The sequence below is a fragment of the Nesoenas mayeri genome (genome assembly GCF_963082525.1).
Source record: "Nesoenas mayeri genome assembly, chromosome: 2".
NCBI lineage: Eukaryota > Metazoa > Chordata > Aves > Columbiformes > Columbidae > Nesoenas > Nesoenas mayeri.
Genome location: NC_137543.1, coordinates 45,565,953 through 45,585,375, shown reverse-complemented (window position 1 = coordinate 45,585,375; position 19,423 = coordinate 45,565,953). Strand labels below are relative to the sequence as shown.

Sequence of the window (19,423 nt, the reverse complement as noted above, 5' to 3'; positions counted from 1 at the left end):
GCTGAACCCGTAGCAGGAATTTATATTGCCCTGTCCCCACCATGTTTTGGGAGTGCCCGAGTGCATCCTGTAGAACGAACAATTTAATAGCGTGTGATTTAATAGCGGCTCAAAATAGTTCTCCAGCTCTGAATAAAAAAGCGTAAAGCTATTTTATTTATTGCGAGTGTCAGCCTTTATGTGACTGAGAGGTTGCATGTGCTGTGAACGTCTCCTGCAGGGAGGCGGAGGGCAGGGCTGTGACCAGCTCTCACAGCAGCGCTCAGATGAGAGGGGCTGGTTTTTTTAGTCCCGTGCCCCCACCAAAAGCAACCTCAGTGCCAGCATCTTTCCCCTTCTCGCAGCCTGAATGGGTTATGTTTTATCAAACATGCATGCAAACTAGGTGGGAGGGGGGAAGGTAAGAGAGAAAAGAGGGCAGAGAGAAGGTCTATACTTTGATGCTTATTAAGTTGGACTTTTTTTTTTTTAATTTAGCTGCCTGACATTTTCCCATGCTTAAAGGAAGTCAGATCTTGACTCATATTTTCCTACTTACTATTTTGTTGCACAGAAGCCTTGCTGTCCACTAACAACCGACTTCAGTATATTTCTTTTAGGAAGATTAACATTACCCAACTGATCTACAAACAGCATGATGCCTTTAAGCTGAGGGGTGGGCGACAAGGACTGCAGGCAAGGCCTTTTGCAAAGACCTGTTTAACTCTTTGTGATTGTTTTGCAGACCCAAGGAGCAGGTTCTCCACGTTCCTCACCCAGCCACACTATCAGTCGACCGATTCCAATGCCCATCAGGTCTGCCTCTGCCTGCTCCACCCCAACCCACGCACCCCAGGACTCCCTGACTGGGGTGGGAGGAGATGTGCAGGAAGCCTTTGCACAGAGTAAGTCTCATTAGTAGCTTGTCTGAGGTACTCGGAAACTGGTTGAAGAATCATTATTTCTTGTGGTTAATGACTAAATGACCTTGAGCCTTCTGAGTTGCGTGCAATGAAACAAAACAAACGAAAAAAAAAGCTGCGAAAACTGTGTTTGACTGTTGAAAATCAACTTTGTCAGCCACCAGATTTTGCTGTCAGTGAGCAGGTAAGCAGAAACTGGACCATTATGCCAATTAATGGATGTTGTGATAAGAGGGAATTTTGATGCAAGATGGTCAGACCAGTTATCAGTACTCTGTTACTGAGAAGAAGAATTGCTATTGCCTCAGCAAGACGTTGACGCTGTATTTGGTTTTAAGTAAAGACTTTGCTAGGAATAGATGATACAATCACAGAATTAGTTCAGGTGGAAAGGGCTCTTGTGAGTCACGATGTCCTCCTGCTCCAAGAAAGCCAGCTTCAAGGTGAGATCAGATCATTCAGGACATTAGCCAGTCGAGCTGTGGTTAGCTCCCAGCATGCAGTTTCCACAGCCTCTGTTCCAGTGTTTGACCATGCGTACTGCGTAAATTTTTTGTCCGTATATCTGACTGGAACATCCCTTGATGTGTCTTGCGACTGTTGTCCATTGCCCTTTTGCTTTGGGCCTCTGGGAAGGATCCAGCTAGGCTAGACAGGAATCGAGGCAAGAAGTCTAGGTGAACCCTTCCTTTGCTTTGCCAGAAAACTGCCGTCGGCTGCACCGTGTTGCTCATTCCTCTTTCCACTGTCTTCTCAAGCAACAACAAATTTTAGACTGTTTTGAATTTCTAAGGCCACAGATTAAACAATTATGTTGAATACTCAGTAAATAGTCTCTGTGATCTGAATGAAAAAATACTCCTCCTTTTTCTAATCTGCTCTCTCCTAAAGCATTTACATCACTGCAGTTCTTTCATTTTAATAAATGTTTGCCCCGCTTCAGAAGTACAAACCAAATGTAAGTGGAGCTCTAAAGCTCCTCTGCCACAGTGGAAGCGTTTGTTCTCAAAGCCCAGTTCAATCTCATGCACCCTTCCCCTTGATTTGCATGGGGAGGATGTATCTATAATGCAATCAAGAACTTTCTACTAAAATGCTGGTTAATTCATATATTGAACATGTCTTAGTAAGGCATAATTCCTAGTCCAAACATACCAGGTTGCTGCTCATTTTCTGTGGCAAACAGACCAGATATCTTTTCCTTTATACCATGAAAAAAATTGAGACAGGCAAAAAATATGGACCACTAAACCCTATGCTGTTACAAGACAGCTTCTTCCAGAGCTAAGAATAAGAAATAATGTAGTGGCTACAATAAAATAACCATAAATAATACTCAGGCTGCCTCAGGCAAATGCTTTTTAAGTATATAAATGTGTTCTGTTCAAAAGAAAAAGCAATATAAAAGGGCAAGTGATCACATTTTAAAATGGATGCATTTGATAAATATCTAGCTTTATGTCATTATTTACCATATTCTATATTCTCTAGATGGGAAGGTCAAACCCAAAGAACTTGAAGCCAGATGCTCTGTCACATCGTGACATACAAATTTGTGAGGGGGGGGGTGGACTGAGAGATCGTGTCTCAGTTCTGTGCTGCACCAACAGAGATCTGCCTAATGCAGACAAGTTGTGGTTAAAGCACTGTTTCTCATGTCTTTGGTTTGGGTTTTTTTTCATCTTTCATAATGCTTGCAATAGTTCAGAGATACAAAATCGAGGCAACTTTAGAGAGGGAGTGGTTGTCTGAGTCTTTGTGTGTGTATGTAAGAGAGAGATTAACTACTTCAATTTGCATTCCAGTAACAATTTGCTAATGGATGTATTTAAAAAAAAAACAAAACAAAACTCTTTTAAACTTGGGACATGTTTTTAAATGTATTGTTTTACATTCAGGTAGTTTTAAAGAATCTACAGCAGTCAAATCCTGCCAAATCCTCTGAATAATCCAGTCTGGAAGATCAGAGATTCTGTGGGATATATTGATTATTCAGCTACAATAGGAGCTATGTTTGGGATTTGGAGGAGTTAAGCACGTTACCCACAGCCTGCTCCTAGGGAAGGAGGGTTTCATGCAGCTCCCAAGAATGTTTCATGATTGATGGTTAAGGGAATATTGCCACGTTCAGCAGGGAAGCACTTCTATATCCATTATTAGAAAGAGTCTAAAAGCTGCCTGGGGCTGTTTAGAGAGGCAATAGTGTTTCTTTTATTAACAACAACAACAAAAAAAAAGAGAAAGTGAATTATGGAATATACAAGAAAGTCCTTGATCTACAGGAGAGGCTGAGAGGGAGTAGAGAAGAAAAATCCATATCAGTCTTGATGAGGTCAAGTATGTTTCTTCAACACTTGCCATAATTATCTGGCAAATACCTGGCAATAATGGTGTCATTAAACAGAGCTGTGGGAACTTAGAGAAAACACTTCATTTCTCCTCTCCTCCCCCACAGGCATATTAAATGAGTTCACGCTGGATTTAATCTTCCAGGCCTGGTCTGCTGGTGTCACCACACAAATGCAAGCTGGATGGCAATGAATAATCTCCACATATCTGGCATTGTGATTAAATGAAGCATGAGAGTAGGCTTCTGCTCCTGCATGCAGCAAAAGTAAATGAGGCCATTCTGCAGAGGACTCCTCTGCACGTGTCCCTCATGAGGACTTTGATACCCTGAAGTATCACAATGGCAGCTTTCAGCAGGGTTAGAACTATTTTCAACAGTTCTAACATGTGTCTGGTGAAGAATATTAACACTGTGTTTTGTCTATCTCTTGCTTCAGGTGCAAGACGAAACTTGAGAAATGATTTGCTGGTGGCAGCAGATTCAATCACCAACACCATGTCTTCTTTGGTAAAAGAACTCAATTCTGGTGAGTATGACTAGTGACGGTGGATAGTCACCACATCGACATTTCCCACATATTTGAAAAAATGGGAGGTAGGAAAATATGAAACAACAAAAAAACAGTGTAATGTATCTTCAAAGCTTTTTATGCTTTTAGAAGAAAAAAAAAAAAAGCCTAAATAACAGCTTCAGGGATACAGCAGTTTTGAAAGCCATGGATGTAGAGGTGCAGGTGGATACATTGAAAAGCTTTGAGAAGCTTGTGATTCTACATGGAGTGGGATTTCACTCTTCAGAAATTTTGTTCATTATAGAACATATAGGACCCATTGTAATGTGCACTCTGTAGTCTTCTCGTAAAAACATCCTACCTAGTAGCCCAGACAAGCAAAAGCTTCACTATTCTAGCTTAGCACAAGAAGAAAACTGTCAGCTCTGCACATATATGTAGAATAATGTAGTTACTCGCTATGAGGAGGTGGCAAATAGGCAAGTATACTTACTCTTGTGAAAGTTAAATGGAACCATGTGTTTCCTTTTGTTTCACAGAAGTGGGCAGCGAGACAGAAAGCAATGTGGATTCTGAATTTGGTCGGACCCACTTTGATGACCTCGTTCCATCCCCCACGTCCGAGAAGGCTTTCCTGGCACAGATCCATGCCCGGAAGCCAGGATACGTCCACAGCGCTGCTGCCACCGGCTCCCTCCGCAGTGACATGTGGGTACCTGCTCAATTCGCCACCTTAACCTCATTATTTTCGTTGAAAACAATATGCAGCGTGTAGTATTTTTTCTTCCTCTCAACTCTATTTGATTACCAAAGAAAATGCCTAAATCCAAGCGAGGACAGCGTCATGGTTAGATGGTAGTGAGCACTGTAAATAATAATGGCCAGAACTAGCGTTGCCATCAGGAACAAGGTGTCACATCCAGCCTGGCACACTCGGGCAGCAGGAGGCTGTGGGACAGCTCTGCTCCCTCATGTGCCCTACAGTCCTGTTCCTTGCTTATCCTGTTGAAGTCCACTGGAAAAAGAGAGGTTTTTAAATGGAAAAGACAATGCTTTTTATTGATCAACTGATTTGATCAACAAACTAATTTATTTTTAGAACCTGAATCTTCCTATCAAAGACAGTAGGCATATTTACAGTTATTTTTAGTTCAACCTCTTTGTATCAAGTTGTTGAGAACTTTTCTTACTCATTTCTTTAGGACTGTACTCCCAAAATGCCTTCAGCAGAATATGCTCTTTGGTTTACATCGTCAATACCAGACCAGTGGAGAGGGGAAATAGCAGAAGTGTTTTCCACTGCCAGGAAAACACTAACCAATGGAGCATGTGGTGTGACTAAAAGTATCCCACTCTCCTCATAGCTTACAAAGAAGAGAAGTTTTATTGACTCTGAATGTCATTCATCTCAGGAGGCTATTTATTAATAATTGTCTTTAGGGTTACAGAAGATGGAGACCCCTATGTCAGAGCAGATGATGAAAATTATGAGAACGACTCTGTCCGGCAGCTGGAGAACGAACTGAAAATGGAGGAGTACCTGAAGCAGAAGCTGCAGGATGAGGCATACCAGGTGAGAGAAGGACACCAGCTGCCCATAAATCTCCATGAGTGAGAAACAATAATGCACCATAGCTGCCCAGTACCCTTCTTAAGCTCTCCTGAGCTCTGGGGTGTGATCTCTTCTCAGTTACTAGAGCAGCCACATTCCAAAACCTGCTGTTGTTCTCTTCCACAGACACTCATGCCTTTGTGTGTATCCAGAAAGAACACGCTGCCTGAGGCACACAACACATAAGCTTACCAGGGCAGGTGGTGGGACAGAATTGGCCCTGAGTTTCTTGTCCTCTGCCAGCGCCTAACAAGTCACTCAGACCTCATTCCCCCATACCACAGAGACTGGTTGGGGGTGTCAAGCTGAGTTCCTGCAATATTTAGAATTTTTTTTTCTCCAGTAGCGAAAAACATTCAGAATGTTTTTTGCAGTGTGAACTGAAGCTCAGGTGCAGTCTGTGTGTTATTGTCATTATCGGAATCTGGAAGGGGAGGAAAAGGTCTGAAATGAATTGTGTCCCAGAAGACTAAGTATTCAACAAGCACCTGGTATAGGAGACTTGTCATTAAACACCCTCAGAAGTTTTCAAAGGGCATTTGTTTAAGAGTCTTAGTAAAGCTGGAATTCTGTAGATACCCTGTCCTGTCTATGTAACGGTCTCCACTTCTATCTGGTGTAATGGACTATCACCAGTATTTTAAGTTATTCTGACTTGGATCATCCTCATATAAAATTAATTACTTGTTACGATGTTGGTAGTAATGTCAATAGGAGGGCACAACCAGTTCAGTTATTTGAGAGCAGAGCTGAAGCAAGCAAAAATAACTATTTTCTCACATGATGATCAAATAAAATTTGGAACTCATCGCTACAGAATATAACAGAGACCAAAAGTGTAAATGGGCTAAAAAAGAAGGATTAAACATGTACCGAGAGCTCAGGTGTATGGAAATAAGGTTTAAAAGCACCTTCTGGGCAGGAATTCTTTAAACTGCTGATTGCTGGGAGCTAACAAAATCTGGCCTTTTTTTCTGATAGTTTTCCTGTGTGTTTGCTGCCAGTCACTTTGGAGCCAAGGATCTGGGACTGACAGGCTTGTGATCTAATGAAGAATGGCTGCTCTTTTGGTCTTCTTTTCTGTAAAGCTGCTAAGATGAATTAGTCTTGTGAAAGTTAATTGACTCATATAAAAATGGCAGGTGGTTTTGAGGTTGATGTATCTTTTTTTGTTGTTTACCTATGTCTGCTTCATGCCCCTGGTAGCCTGCCAAAAGTCATTTCATTGCAAAGGTCTTTAAGGACATGATGGCAGGAACGGAATTCTTCTGGGCTGTCTACTAAGGCAACAGTGGGCAACATGGGTTTTTTGGTCACAATTTTTCATTCAAGATAGGAGATGGCAAAAATGACAGCTTTTAAACTTTTGAACAGGATGAGCAGCTACTGCTGAGGTAATGGAGAGTAATTGTCAGATATAAAGAAGAAGTACCTCAATAGTGACAGCTGTCAAGCATCAAATAATATTTGTTATTATTGCTGGTAAGAATTCCCTTTTGTCCAGAAAGAATGATAGACAAATTTGACTGTACTTTGTTTACACTATGGAAGTGCAATATGTGGCAACAGTGTTACATGAGTTTCACAAGTTACAATAGGATTTTTTACATGCACAAAATTGAGTATGTGTGTGCACTGCAAAATGAGGGCATTCATGCAGTAGAAGTTACGCAAGTCGCTCAGTAGAACTGGGTTTTACTCTTGCTTCAGTCAAAATAGAGCTTTTCTACTGTCTTCTGACAGCATTCCCAGAGGAAGGGGAGGAAATCTCCCTGTTGATGTCAGAGTAAAACTCCTTTGAATTTAGGTCAGCCAAGATGACACCCAGGTGAACTTTGTTACCCATTGTTTTACATGATTGGTTTCCATTGGGAAAAAAAAGAAAAACACACTAGAAAGAGAGAAAGGCTTTTTTCTTTCAAAAATGTATTCACTGAGGAAACAGAAAGTCCTCGTTCTAGACAAATTTTGTTTATCAGCATTAGCATTTTTCCAAAAGAAATTTCCTTATATGCTTTACTGTCTGTGAGATTGTCAGCTCCTATCAGGCAATGATTTTACAGTGGTGACTTGTAAGTGGAAACTATTTTTAGTTGATAACCACATACCCAAGGCATGCAACGTGTGATAAGTCCTTCCCAGTATGGCTGATGCCCTTTCTATTATGGAATGGGTTTAAAGCAACCAAGAATAGGTATAAGTTAGAAGACACCACTAGGATAATTAGGAGTTGGTTGGATAGTGTCACATATCGATCCTGAGACATGTGCTTTGGCTGTGGCTGGTTCTCTGCGCTTTGTAGTTAATTTTTGGTGGTTTGCTATTCTATTCCTTCTTCTACTAGTATCACTGACTAGTCTCAAAAGATAAAGATACAACTTTCTACCTGCAACAACAGAGGGAAATGGGGAAATTTCTGTTTAGGATATCCGACTGAACAGTGGCCAGATCAGCTATCATCATTTTCCACCCAACCACTGGGATGTATTACAGGCTCTTTTACTATTTGTACTCACACGTACGCTGCATTCATCTGAATAGCCAAAAAAAAAATGTGGTGGCTGCAGCTATCATAATGCAATTGTCAGCTGAAAAAATCTGTGAGGAGGAACTCCTACTGAAGTTACAGAATGGTAACCTCAGTCACAGTATGATAACCATTTTTCTGTTAATAAATGTCTCACTTTGTGTAAAAGCAGCACATCTAGAAAAACATGTAGATATAGTGTAGCGTGGAAGACGGTTGGTCAAAACCCACTCTCGTTATTTTGAGTCACCTTGTCTCCAAGCGAGATTTTGAAACTAAATTCTAAATTAGTATTAAACTATGAGCAGAAAACGCAAGATACACAAGGAAATCTGGGACAGGGAACCTCAAAGGAGGCTTCTTTCTCTCTCTCTTTTTTTTTATTTTTTTGCCAGCATGTTGTAAATAACAAATATCTGTACCAGAAAAAAACCACACCTAATACACAAGTGTAAATGCTAACAGTGCTTATCCTCCCACATCTGCTACTGGTTGTGTTCTTGTTACAGTCCTTTTCTAGATGTGTTGTGTAAGGCACTTTTCACTGGGTTTGTTTTCTGGGTCTGTAATTGCTCCCTTTATTTCTAGGCTCATGCATGGCTTTCTTCAGAATAATCCACTGGCTGCTCACTGGCTTAATTTTTCATCTTCTTGTTTTCTATCCTTTGTTATCTACAGGTCAGTTTGCAAAGTTGAGTGCAATATCCTTCTCTCTCTCCTCTCAAGTAAGTATCATTATAATTTAGAAGCATTTGGGAATAAATCCTTGCAATGTGTATTTCAGTTGCAGTGCACTGCCTGAGTGTATGTGAAGATGCTGTTTCTTCTTTTAACCTGTGTTAGGATGCCTAGGAATGTCTCTAAATCATTTCTAATACTCTGTTTCAAATATGGTCCTAGTCCTGATGGTTCCTATTAAGCCACCACCTTTTTTTATCTTCTTCCTTTGTTGACTGTAAGAGTGAGGATATTGGCTTTACATCCCTGGAGATGATGCCAAATATATTAGCCAGTACAGAGAAACCTTATCCAGTAGATAAGGAATCAGATTACATTTCAGGAGACTTGAGTTCAATTCCTGAGAATGCTTGAGTCTTCTGAGGATAACAGAAGTCAATCATTCCTGGTGAGACTGGAACATGTACTCTAGTGTGTGAAACGGGAGTCAGGCAAACATCAAAGAATGCAATCCACCAGCTGCTTAACCAGAGAGGTGTCCTCAGATGTGTCGTGGAAGTTTAAAATGCCCCAGTCCGAAGTGCAAGGTACTCAGCCGCTAGCTGGAGTCTGGCAATTCAGAGATAAGGCAAGAAGGTCTGTAAACTCCCTACTGGCCTATGTTCAGGTTGTTCTTCACACATGCCAACCTCACAGTTGCAGCAGTGAGTTTAATGCCAAGTTCAGCAATTGTGTTTTTCTTCAGGAACACAGACAGCAGCTATTTTTATGAAGTAGCCTGTTATTCTGAACATTTGCCCAGGAAATGACAGACCACAGGTTTCCTTCTCCCTTCTTTCTCATCTGAAGCTGCAGAATCTACATTTCTGACTTCTGGGAGAGTGCAGTGCCCTGCTGCAAAGATGGCAGGGAGACCATACTGTCTGGCCCGCAGTGACACTGAACCATGGGGCAACAGGGCCAGGAAGGGAGGAGAAATCAAAATAGGGGTCTGACTCTGCTCTGCAAACTGAGTCTCTTCCTCAAAGCCAGAACTAAAGGCAGCCAGAGGTCTACTATCAAATGGGCACTTCAAGCTGGGAGCAGGATCCTGGTCACATAAGCAAAACCAGTGAACTAGCCTGCGCCAGCTTTAGCAGGAATTGGTGTTGCTGGATTTTGCATGCCATGTTTTATGCTAGACCGCCTTATTTATATGTCAATTTTAATGTTAAAATTTGACCCTGGTTCAAGGGCTTTGCAAATTATGATGACAGTAGAATTTGGATGTTAAAGTGTGCACCTTGTGAAAGCAGCTGCCAGTGTTCAGAGTTAAAAGCTGTTAGGTGTTTCTGAAGCATCTGTCCCAGTGTCTCTAGCAGCTAAAGCAGAATAAATGGATGTGAAAAGCAAATAAACAGCAATACCCAGAGTACTATAAACTCCAAATAGCTGCTCATAAAAATTCTCCTAACATTGCCCCTCAGGTTACATTCATTTTCTCAGTAGCCTTGTTAAAAACTTGAGCCATATAGAGATTCTTAAACACTGACAGCCAGAAAAACAAGTGTTCTTCTTTTTTGTTGCAGTCGTCACTTATAGATAAGGTCACATGAAAAGAAAAAGTTCTTTCAACAATAATGTATGTGTGTATAACTATGTATATAGTGGAAATGTTATAAGTAACTGAATTTAATTACAGTTATGGATAACTACGACTTCAAAGGATAGTAGCATTCAGACAAACCATTTCCAATATTAAGTGGGAAAAAATCCTATTCATTGGAATTACAGAGCTCAGTCAATCTTATTTAAGGAAGCAGCTTTAACCTAGTGATGTGGGAAAAGGCATACTGCTATACAGCCTGACTTTCTAGAAAATACATATCCTGTCTCAAATTAGCAGAGATCTGAGACTGAGCTGCTACCTGATCTCGTGGACTCTTTTGAAACATTTTAAAACACTGTCAAAGATAAATTTTTTTAAGCACTGTGCTCTGGTTAATTCCATAGTGGAACTCTTTTTAGCTCCCAGGGGAGCCCTTCAGCCAATACCAAATACTGAAACATTCCCACTAGTTGTAAAAGTCCAGCCCTATAAAAAATAGCAGCATAAATCAGTGAACTTGACACTTCACCTATATCAACAAGAACAAACTCTGTTATGGTACATTGTGATAAATACCTCTGCACATGATAAGCGTGGCTTAGTCTTCTTAAGATTCACTCTTTTGTGAATATGGAAGATTAAAGTATCTTGTGCATTTTATTTGGTACTAATATTTCATAGCCTTGGAAAATTAAATCCAAAATCAATCATTCCAGTCGCAATGTCTAAAATGGTTTTGCTGTTTACATTGGGTTCTTGCTTGAAGCTTGGCAGTTGCATCAAGACTTCTGCATCGAAGATAATATTACTCAATCAATGATGATACAAATACAGTCAGTATTATATTGTCTAGGTAGCCATATGAGGTAGAAAGCCAACAGACATTCTTATCTCACAACAGTATTATATTTGTGCTTGTTTAAAAAAAAGGTGGGAAAAGCAGAATCAGTTTATTTATAGCTTCTTATGAGTGATATTGCCACTGAGGGCTAGCCACAGGGTTTTGTTTCCTCATTCATCAGTTATGGACACGTGGTGTTGATGTCATTTGAGTAAGGCGTTTTGCATTCTATTTGCACTTGCATTTTTAAAAGTGCTACGTACAATTCTCTAGAATTGATCTTGAAATAATATCTAGTATAACAAATTCCCAAGACACCGAGTGATTCTACTAGTATAAAAAAATCATGTAGTCATGTTTTCAGTTTTTATATTAAATGTATTTAAATACAACTTGTTTCACTTTTAATAGAGGAACAGAGTGAGTTTGAGCTTGTTTTCAGCAGGCTCTAGACAGAGCTTGAAATTTGGTGAGTGTGCAACTTGGATGTTATTTTACCTTTATCCCCCTGATGCAGTTGCTTTCTTGCCAAGGATGGCCAATGGGAGCAGAAAGCCTCCACCTCTGAAAGTGGTTTAAAAGTTGTCCTTTTCAGTGAAGAGCTGTTGACTTGTGCAGTGAACTTGTTCCCACGAGACCTACAATTTCTTAGATTTTCTAAAGCAATGTTTTCTCAGTGCTGGCACAGCAACATCTTAGCTGATCATGTCTAATTCATTTATATACATTATTATAACAGAAAAGGGGGTGTGAAAAGCTGGTAGAAATCAGACCTGAAACATCCACTTGAGAGGGAGTACAGGGAGGAATCTTTATTAGAGGATTCATTCTCTGTTTTTTAACTGTGATCATATTTTCTCTGTGTTGACAAAAATATGTAATAATTTAAATTGAAGACTCAGTTCCATTCCCACTTCAAACCCTTTCACGTGCTCTAAACCTTAACACACAAATTGTGGGGTCGGGAGCTTTGGGTGGCCAGGGGTGACATTTCCATTGCAAAAGTGACTGAATGCTTTGTATTGAAACAACTGGAAATTTTGCAAACACAGAAACCACAAATTCCTTCAACTTTTTTACATGAATGCATTGTTAAATTATTATTTATTCAACTTTGCTATTTTTCCAGCAAACTTTCATGTTTTTCTCACCTTTTTCCTTTTTCTCCAAATTTTGTTTTCATATTTACCAACAGAGATGAGGAATATTGCTAAATGTCAGGTGGTAAAACCCGTGGGCCAGAGATGGTGTGACCAGCCCAGTCTGGCTGGTGTGCCGCTGTGTGAAGGGCTGTTGGTTAAGCTGAAGGGCACAGACACTTCCTTTGAGCGCTGTGAAGATGCATCTGTCCTGCATCGCTGTTTTTTCTGGGAAGAAAACAAGATTTTAGAGCTAGTGTGCACTTCATTGGCCACTTGACATTCTCAGCCCTTTGTGACATGAACCTGGCCATTTGCCATTTGGGAAAGATGGGGTGCAGCGTCTCTAGCCCAGGGTCCAAGTCAGGCTATGAGCCCACAGTGACTGTGTGTCTGGGTTTCAGATTTGCTGTGCCCGCTGCCTGAGGTCCCCTTTCCAGCCGTGCCCTGGCCTCCCTTTGGCCGTAGGACCCCAAACTGCTAGTCAGAGTTGACTGGCTGCATTTAAGGCTTGTACACCATGGTTCATTCCTAGCCTGGGGTTTCATGCCAGGAGATGGGGAGGTCACGGAGGTGTAGGTGCATGGGTTGGTTGGGTCCTTGGGAGGTCATCTGGTCCATTCTCCCACCTGACACAGGTCTAGCTCCAACACAGGACCATGTCAGCCATGGCTTTGTCTAGCAAAGGCTGAAAACCTCCACGGATGGAGATTTCACCACCTCTTTGGGCATCCCCCTCTTCTGCAGTGCCACCCTTCTCATGTGGGTTTTTTTCTTAATGTCCATCCTGAACCTCCCAAAACGAAGCTCGTCTTTTTTTGTCCTTTTTTTGTGCTCCAGCACTACCAAGAAGATTTTGGCTTTGTTACCATTGTAACTACCCCCCATATAACCACTAAGTGACCCTCCCTTGCCACCTCTGCCTCAGCAAGCCCAGTTCTTCAGCCCCTTCCTCCTAAGTCCGTGATGTGGTGGTGAAGCAGGAGGATGGAGGCACTAGATGAGCTGCTTACATCCATAGCACAATCACATGATTCAGCATCTCTTTTTGGTTTGTTTTTGGTTTTGTGGTTTTGGTTGGTTGGTTTGGTTTGGTTTTTCTTCTGAACAAATACATGAAAACCAGCATGATGTGGACTATTCTGTTTGAAAATAACAGCAGACTGACAGCACAGTAATTTTCAAAAATGTCTGCTACATTCACTCAGCTCTATTTTGGGTTTCATCTTTATTTTTCTCCTTAAGTCCTCCTCTTCTTAGCATGTAGGCGTAAAAAAAGCTGTAAAAGAACTGTGACTGAGCTAACTGGGAAGAAGCAGCTTTAGTTTTGTGAATTTAATTCTCAAATTACATAAGTGATAGGGATGGTTTTTGAAAATCACTGAATGATAAGTAGCAGAAAATAACCCATGGATTAAGTTATGTAAAAGGTCAAGAAAAAGTTTTGCAGCATGACAAAACATATGAGTCTTAACTTGGAATTAGTTCTGGCATTTCCAAAATGCTGCAATGAATTTATAGCTCTGAGGTTCATTAGTACTCATTATTTCTTGCATGAAAATCTCTCTATCCCATTGCTGGCTGAGGAGCAAAGAGAAGCCTTGAGAAAATGTAGAATAACCTCTCCACACTCCACCAAAGAGAAGTGATTTATCCAAAAAAATTGAAACAAACCCAAGTACTTAGCAGAACTGTAAATGCATCTTAATGCATCCAGTATTTCACAAGCCACTCTTATGTTGCTCTCGTGGTTTATAATGATACCATCAAGAAATGCAAGATGTACCTATATTTACATAACCCTGAAACTGGTTCAATAAAAATCAGTCTCAGATGGCTGAGAACTGACCTCTTGCACACCTTTTGTTTGTATTTTTTGGCTGAACAGTGAAGAGCAAAATGTTGCTTTACTAAGATTTTCAAATTAGTTTGCAGACTTAAGTGGTGAAGACGCATGTCTGATTTTTTAAAAATACTCATTTAAAATGTACCTCAAATTTTTTCTTGAACCTCTCATTAGCCTTGCAGTGCGGGTTTCCTTTCCATTTATCAACAAAATGTTAATGCCAGGTCTTTTGTAACTGCTTGATAGAAGGAGATACTAAATTAAGATCATCGTACCATTTGACATACTTAGGTATTAAGGAATCAGATGGAAGCATTTGTGTTTGAATAATTAATACAATCAGATGGTGTCAGGAAGGAGAAGAAGCACGCCAAACTACCTGACCTTTCTTCATTCATCAGCTTTAATTTAACTCTTTTTTAGTGAAGTAATTTGCATTTCATCTCTCATCTTGTAGACCAGCTTTATGCCTGAAATGAGTACAGAAGAATTCTTGTCATTAGGGTTTGATCTTTTATGCAGTTATTATCACATCGCCTGCAATGCCAATTGGTTTTCTGTCTGAGGTAGTTCAGGAGAAAGAGGATGAGCTCCTTAACTTTGAAAGAATCAAGTTTGTCAACAGTGCCTTTATGATAAATATGCCCAAAGCAGAAGTTTACACTATTACCCGACTGTAGATCCTGACATAGTTCTGAGAAAGAACAGCAGTCACCTATCAAGCATTTTCCATTACCAACTAAAACTTTGATGCCTCTGGTGTAAGAACTTAAGATACTGACTGATGCCTCAGGGTACAGAGGAGCACCAGGGAGAAAGTGGTGCATCAGCAGATTAGGCTGTTTATGAGCTGTAGCACCCAGAATCATCCTTTTAAGTAGCTACATTTCTTTTTAGTCACAGTAAAACATACCCAGGCAGGTAAATCAAGGGTGAGACATTTAAACATGAGGGGAGGCTCATGATGGTGACTCTTCACTGAGTGGCTGAACACTGTGCACAAGGGGAATAATTCATGGGCTTGCTACCAATAACCTGTTTATAGAGCAACATGTAAGGGGAAAATGGGAACATCTGCACATCTGTGTCAGTGCAGAGTTAGCCCAGGGTCCCATACTAGAGCTGGCAGCTGCCTTCTCACCCAGGGTAAGAAGAGTTTCCAACTTCCATGTGCCCCATCAGTCTCTGTTTACAGCTCCAATACCTGTGGCTCCCCTGGGTACCATGGCTTTTTCACATTTTTAACTTTTTCAGAGATAACCACAGGAATTGGCCGGCTCCTCCTTTTTTCTCTCAATAAAGCAGCTGGCAGAGAGGCTTTCCTTGCTCTGCCTGCGTGGATGCAGCATCTGAAACCAGCACTCTTTAAAACCTCTCCCTAAACATTTCTCGGCAGGCAAGCTGCAGTCAGACAGACAACGAGAGCTACGTGAGAACTGACGATGAGGAGAGCTGCTTTCGGACGGACGATGAAGAAAACTCAGCTGCAAACTTCACGGAAGAGTGGAACCAAGAGGTGCAGCGTCTCTTGACAAAAAAATCACATAACTAAGTTCTGAGGACTGTAGCACAGTACTTTTGTTCTAAGAGTTGTAGTTTGTAGATGTGTGTTTTTGACAACAAGACTTTTGTTTAAAGCTAACTTATATTAGCTACATCTTCTGTAACATGGCTCATCACCAGTGAAGAAAACAGACTGACGTACATACCTACTGCTATTACAAAGGATGGCAGTATTAATAACACACGTAAACCCTTTGCACATGATATTGAAGCTGTTCAGTTTACAATGACAATACTGTTTATAGATAGAAATTTGATTTCTGAATACTTTGAGATTTGAGTAGATCAGTTTACTATACACTGTACATTTTTTCCACAGAAGAAATAAAAAGCTACAATTATGCATTTAACACTGAATGATTATACTCCTGAGTGTATATATCTAGTAGCCCAAAAAACAAACTACCAGACTATATTTGCAATTTGTTTGCAAGTCTTTCAATTAAGACTTATACAAAATGTACTAAAATAATTATGATAATATAATTAATAATAATAATAATTAAAAACGTCTCTAATTTAGGGCTAATGTGTAACTTAGGAATGTTTCTTTCAAAATAATCTAACAAATCAGCCATAGAAGTTAGTGTAAATATTTTTTTTTCCAAATAGATATCATATACAAAAGGTGACATTCAAATGATATAGAATCTAGTTTTTAAATCAGCACAGATCTTCTTAAAACTGTGAACTATGTTTTGAAATACTCGTTGCTAAAGCTGTTTATAAACCACAGGTGCCATAAGATCCCTGAACTGACTGATGTTATGTATAATCCTCCATGGTATTGTTTCATCGATGTTTTAGCTTTGGTAAGCATGTGTTCAACAAACCGACTCTTTCCATCTCTCTGCCCCTTCTCCTCCTCCCCTTCCCCCCCATTATGTTATTTTTGAGGCCTTCAGCTTTAAATGTACAGGCTTAAAGTGCGCTTGCGATTGTTTTCTTTTTCTTTCCGAATGTGTATTGCCTTAGCCAGCCACCAGATGTTCTGCATGCACTCTTGGAAATGTGTAGTGAGACTCTTTCGGAGCTGGATGGAGAAATAGCCGTCAGGGAAAAGCACAAGAGAAGCGGTGGATTTTTTCAAAAGGACAGGCAATTGGAGTTTTGTCTAGTTTAGTACTTCTCAAGTATAACATTATTTCGGGAGAATGGGGACTTACCTGGCTGTTTTGGACGAGGCAGTGGGACTGCTAGCTAAAGAGCATTTGCTCAGCTGTGACTGCAAACCCACAGGTACTCATAAGCAGGGATTGACACTAACCAGCTGGAATGTCCTCCCCACAGCATATTGCTTGGAAATAAAGGTGACACCTGTCTGGCACAAAGCCCTGCCATGCAGAGACATCAGAGCTGGGTCAGGAGCAGCCAGACCAGAAGCTGGGCAGGAGCAGGGGCAACGTTACGTGCTGGCCGCACATCCCCCCTGAGAAGCGCAGTGTGATAGCTCAGGGCCACCTCTGCGCTAATGTCATTTTACTGCCCTAATTTTACAGCTTCCAGTATCTGGCTGACCTGAAGTGACACTGTCTAACAGCCCTGAAAACAGCAGTGTTTCATACAGATATTTCACACCAGCACAGTACACCTACAGCAAGTGATGAGATACCCATCTGAAGCAGGTTAACATGGTTTTGCTGTCCTTGCTTTCGTGGTGACGTGGATGTGCACTGCCGTATTGACATGAGATTGACCCAGTAAGTCCACTTGTTTGCATGCACGCTCTCAGCTCGTGGCTGTTTCCCTGGGCGCTGTGTGTCAGGGTATGAGTATCTGTATGAAAGAGCTGCTGCCATTTTTCACTTACATATTGTATAATATAATAATAGATCTTTCATCCGCATCTCCTTGTATATCTGGGCTTGGTCTCAGAGATCTAAATGCATAGTGAGGCATCTAGACATCTCCGTGTAAGATTTTCATTTTTGCAATCACTGGTCTTTGCTCCTGGGGTATGTGCCATCCTGGCAAGGCAGGCACCGTACCCTCCCATGCCCCCTCCTCCAACCTCCTCTCAGGAATGGGTGAGCCTCCACTAGTGCCTAGCACTCCATGTTTAAAGCTACTCCAGTGAAGCTGTAGATGTTGCTGTCAGCTCAGGATTCCAGGCAAGCATTTCCTGAACAGAGAGAAAACAAGCTAGAACACAGCTACATGCAATGGCTGACTAATCCAACTCATGTCATGTTTAACTGTACCCAGAGTAATAGATCCCTCCCATCACCTCAGTGTCTGCGTGCTCGTTATCGCTGTGCTTAAAATAGATGCAATAGAATAAATCCATTGGAAGGGCTCCCAGACTAGGAGTAGGGAAAAAAATTGATGGATCAAGCGCCTTTCTCTCAGGCTGGTGTCAATAAGGTGATCCCCAGCAGAGCTCTGGGTCCCCTACACCCTGGAGCTCTGAGTTGAAGCACCTCTTATTTGGTTCTCCAAATATCTGTTTTAAGCATTTTCCAACTGTTAAGCTGGCTGCATTTTTGCCCAGCTGGTCTTTGTCTGCTTGTCGAATATTATTTTGGTTGTGGTTTGTGGTCATTAAATGAGTTACAGAAGAGGTCCCTGGCGTGGGCCTTTTCTTAGCTGCCAATGACCCACCACAGCAGTCAAAACTCTGAGTGGTTTTACTGTCACTGGAGGGAAACCAGTGGTTTGGAATCAGGAGACAGGGATGTGAAGATGTATAGGGTCCTCGAATGTCCAAAGCGAAGGTGGAGAATGGGTTGTCTGTAAGTAGTAATGTTAACTAAATTGCATAAAAAGGTGTGTGGCCTTTGTTGTGATATAATATGTATTTTCTTATATGCATGAGCCAAATTGTTGCATCATAATTTATCATAAGTGTGTCCACCTTTACTTTTAGTCATCTTCTCCCATCCTTATTGGTTCTTGGCAATTATTGTAGATAGACCTTGTAAATATTGCAACCTCGGGTTGCTGTAATCACGTTGGTTCAATTCAGCAGACGGAGCTGTGAACAACAAGCACTCCACTGTGTCCTGAAGACAAAAGGGCATTTTTACCTTTGAACCAAAAAAAAACCTGTATGAAGAGTTACATCTTGAGGCTACTAACTGTAAGACATTTTTAAAACTACTGTACTTGACACCACTTGAGACAGATACAGAGACACTAAAGATGTCACGATATTCATTGGTATTGTAACAGAACTGCTATTGTATGGGGTTTTTGTATTGCTGTTAAGTATTGTTTTGTGTGTGTGTGTTGGAACCTACTGGGGACATGTTATATTTTGAAGTGATTAAACTATTTAATTGTGTGTCTATATTTTGGAATGGAATTATTTCTTCATTAAAAAGATTTTTAAAAGTAATCTATGGAGCATCGTGTTTGTGGCTTACTTTGGCTTCGGAAGTCCTGTTCCATGGATCCCAAGCATGGGGTCACTTCGAGGGAAAGCAGTAGTGACACACCAAAAATATCCTCTGTCTACTTACCACGTATCCCAGGATCTTGGGAAGCAGATAAAACCCAGTCTACTGCCTCCTCCTTCAACACTGGCTGCTGTGGTAACCTATAAATCACCAGGGTTTATTTGCCCTAATTCCCCTGTCTGCATGCTGACATTCTTCAATAAAGATGATGATTTTTCACTGTAAATTATTTGCTGGATCTGCTGAACTTTGCCTCCACAATCCCAGTCCAAATTCATATCCAGAGGCTTGTAATATATGATGACATATCATCAGCTCCTGAGGATAACTCTGTTTTATCCATGCATAATCCCAAATTGCTGTGTTTCCTCCTAACCCACAGTCAACCTATGGCCTTTGGGGAACAAAGGAGCCAGTGAAAGCTAATTCGTAGGCAAAGGCTGTTTTCCTCTTTAACTCTTGCTTACT

The 19,423-nt window shown here is 40.9% G+C and overlaps 1 protein-coding gene across 3 annotated transcripts in view; it reads left to right on the top strand.

The window, feature by feature from the left end:
- DTNA (dystrobrevin alpha) overlaps positions 1-15,546 on the top strand; it is a gene marked incomplete at both ends in the record, with an annotated part of 96,465 nt that extends 80,919 nt beyond the window's left edge. For all 3 annotated transcript variants that reach the window (XM_080338554.1, XM_080338553.1, XM_080338552.1), the window contains 5 exons: positions 725-884; positions 3,689-3,778; positions 4,303-4,471; positions 5,204-5,336; positions 15,391-15,546. In XM_080338554.1, the coding sequence (XP_080194680.1) occupies positions 725-884; positions 3,689-3,778; positions 4,303-4,471; positions 5,204-5,336; positions 15,391-15,546 (708 nt within the window). The remainder of the gene's footprint in view (positions 1-724; positions 885-3,688; positions 3,779-4,302; positions 4,472-5,203; positions 5,337-15,390) is intronic.
- Positions 15,547-19,423: the final 3,877 nt, after the last annotated feature.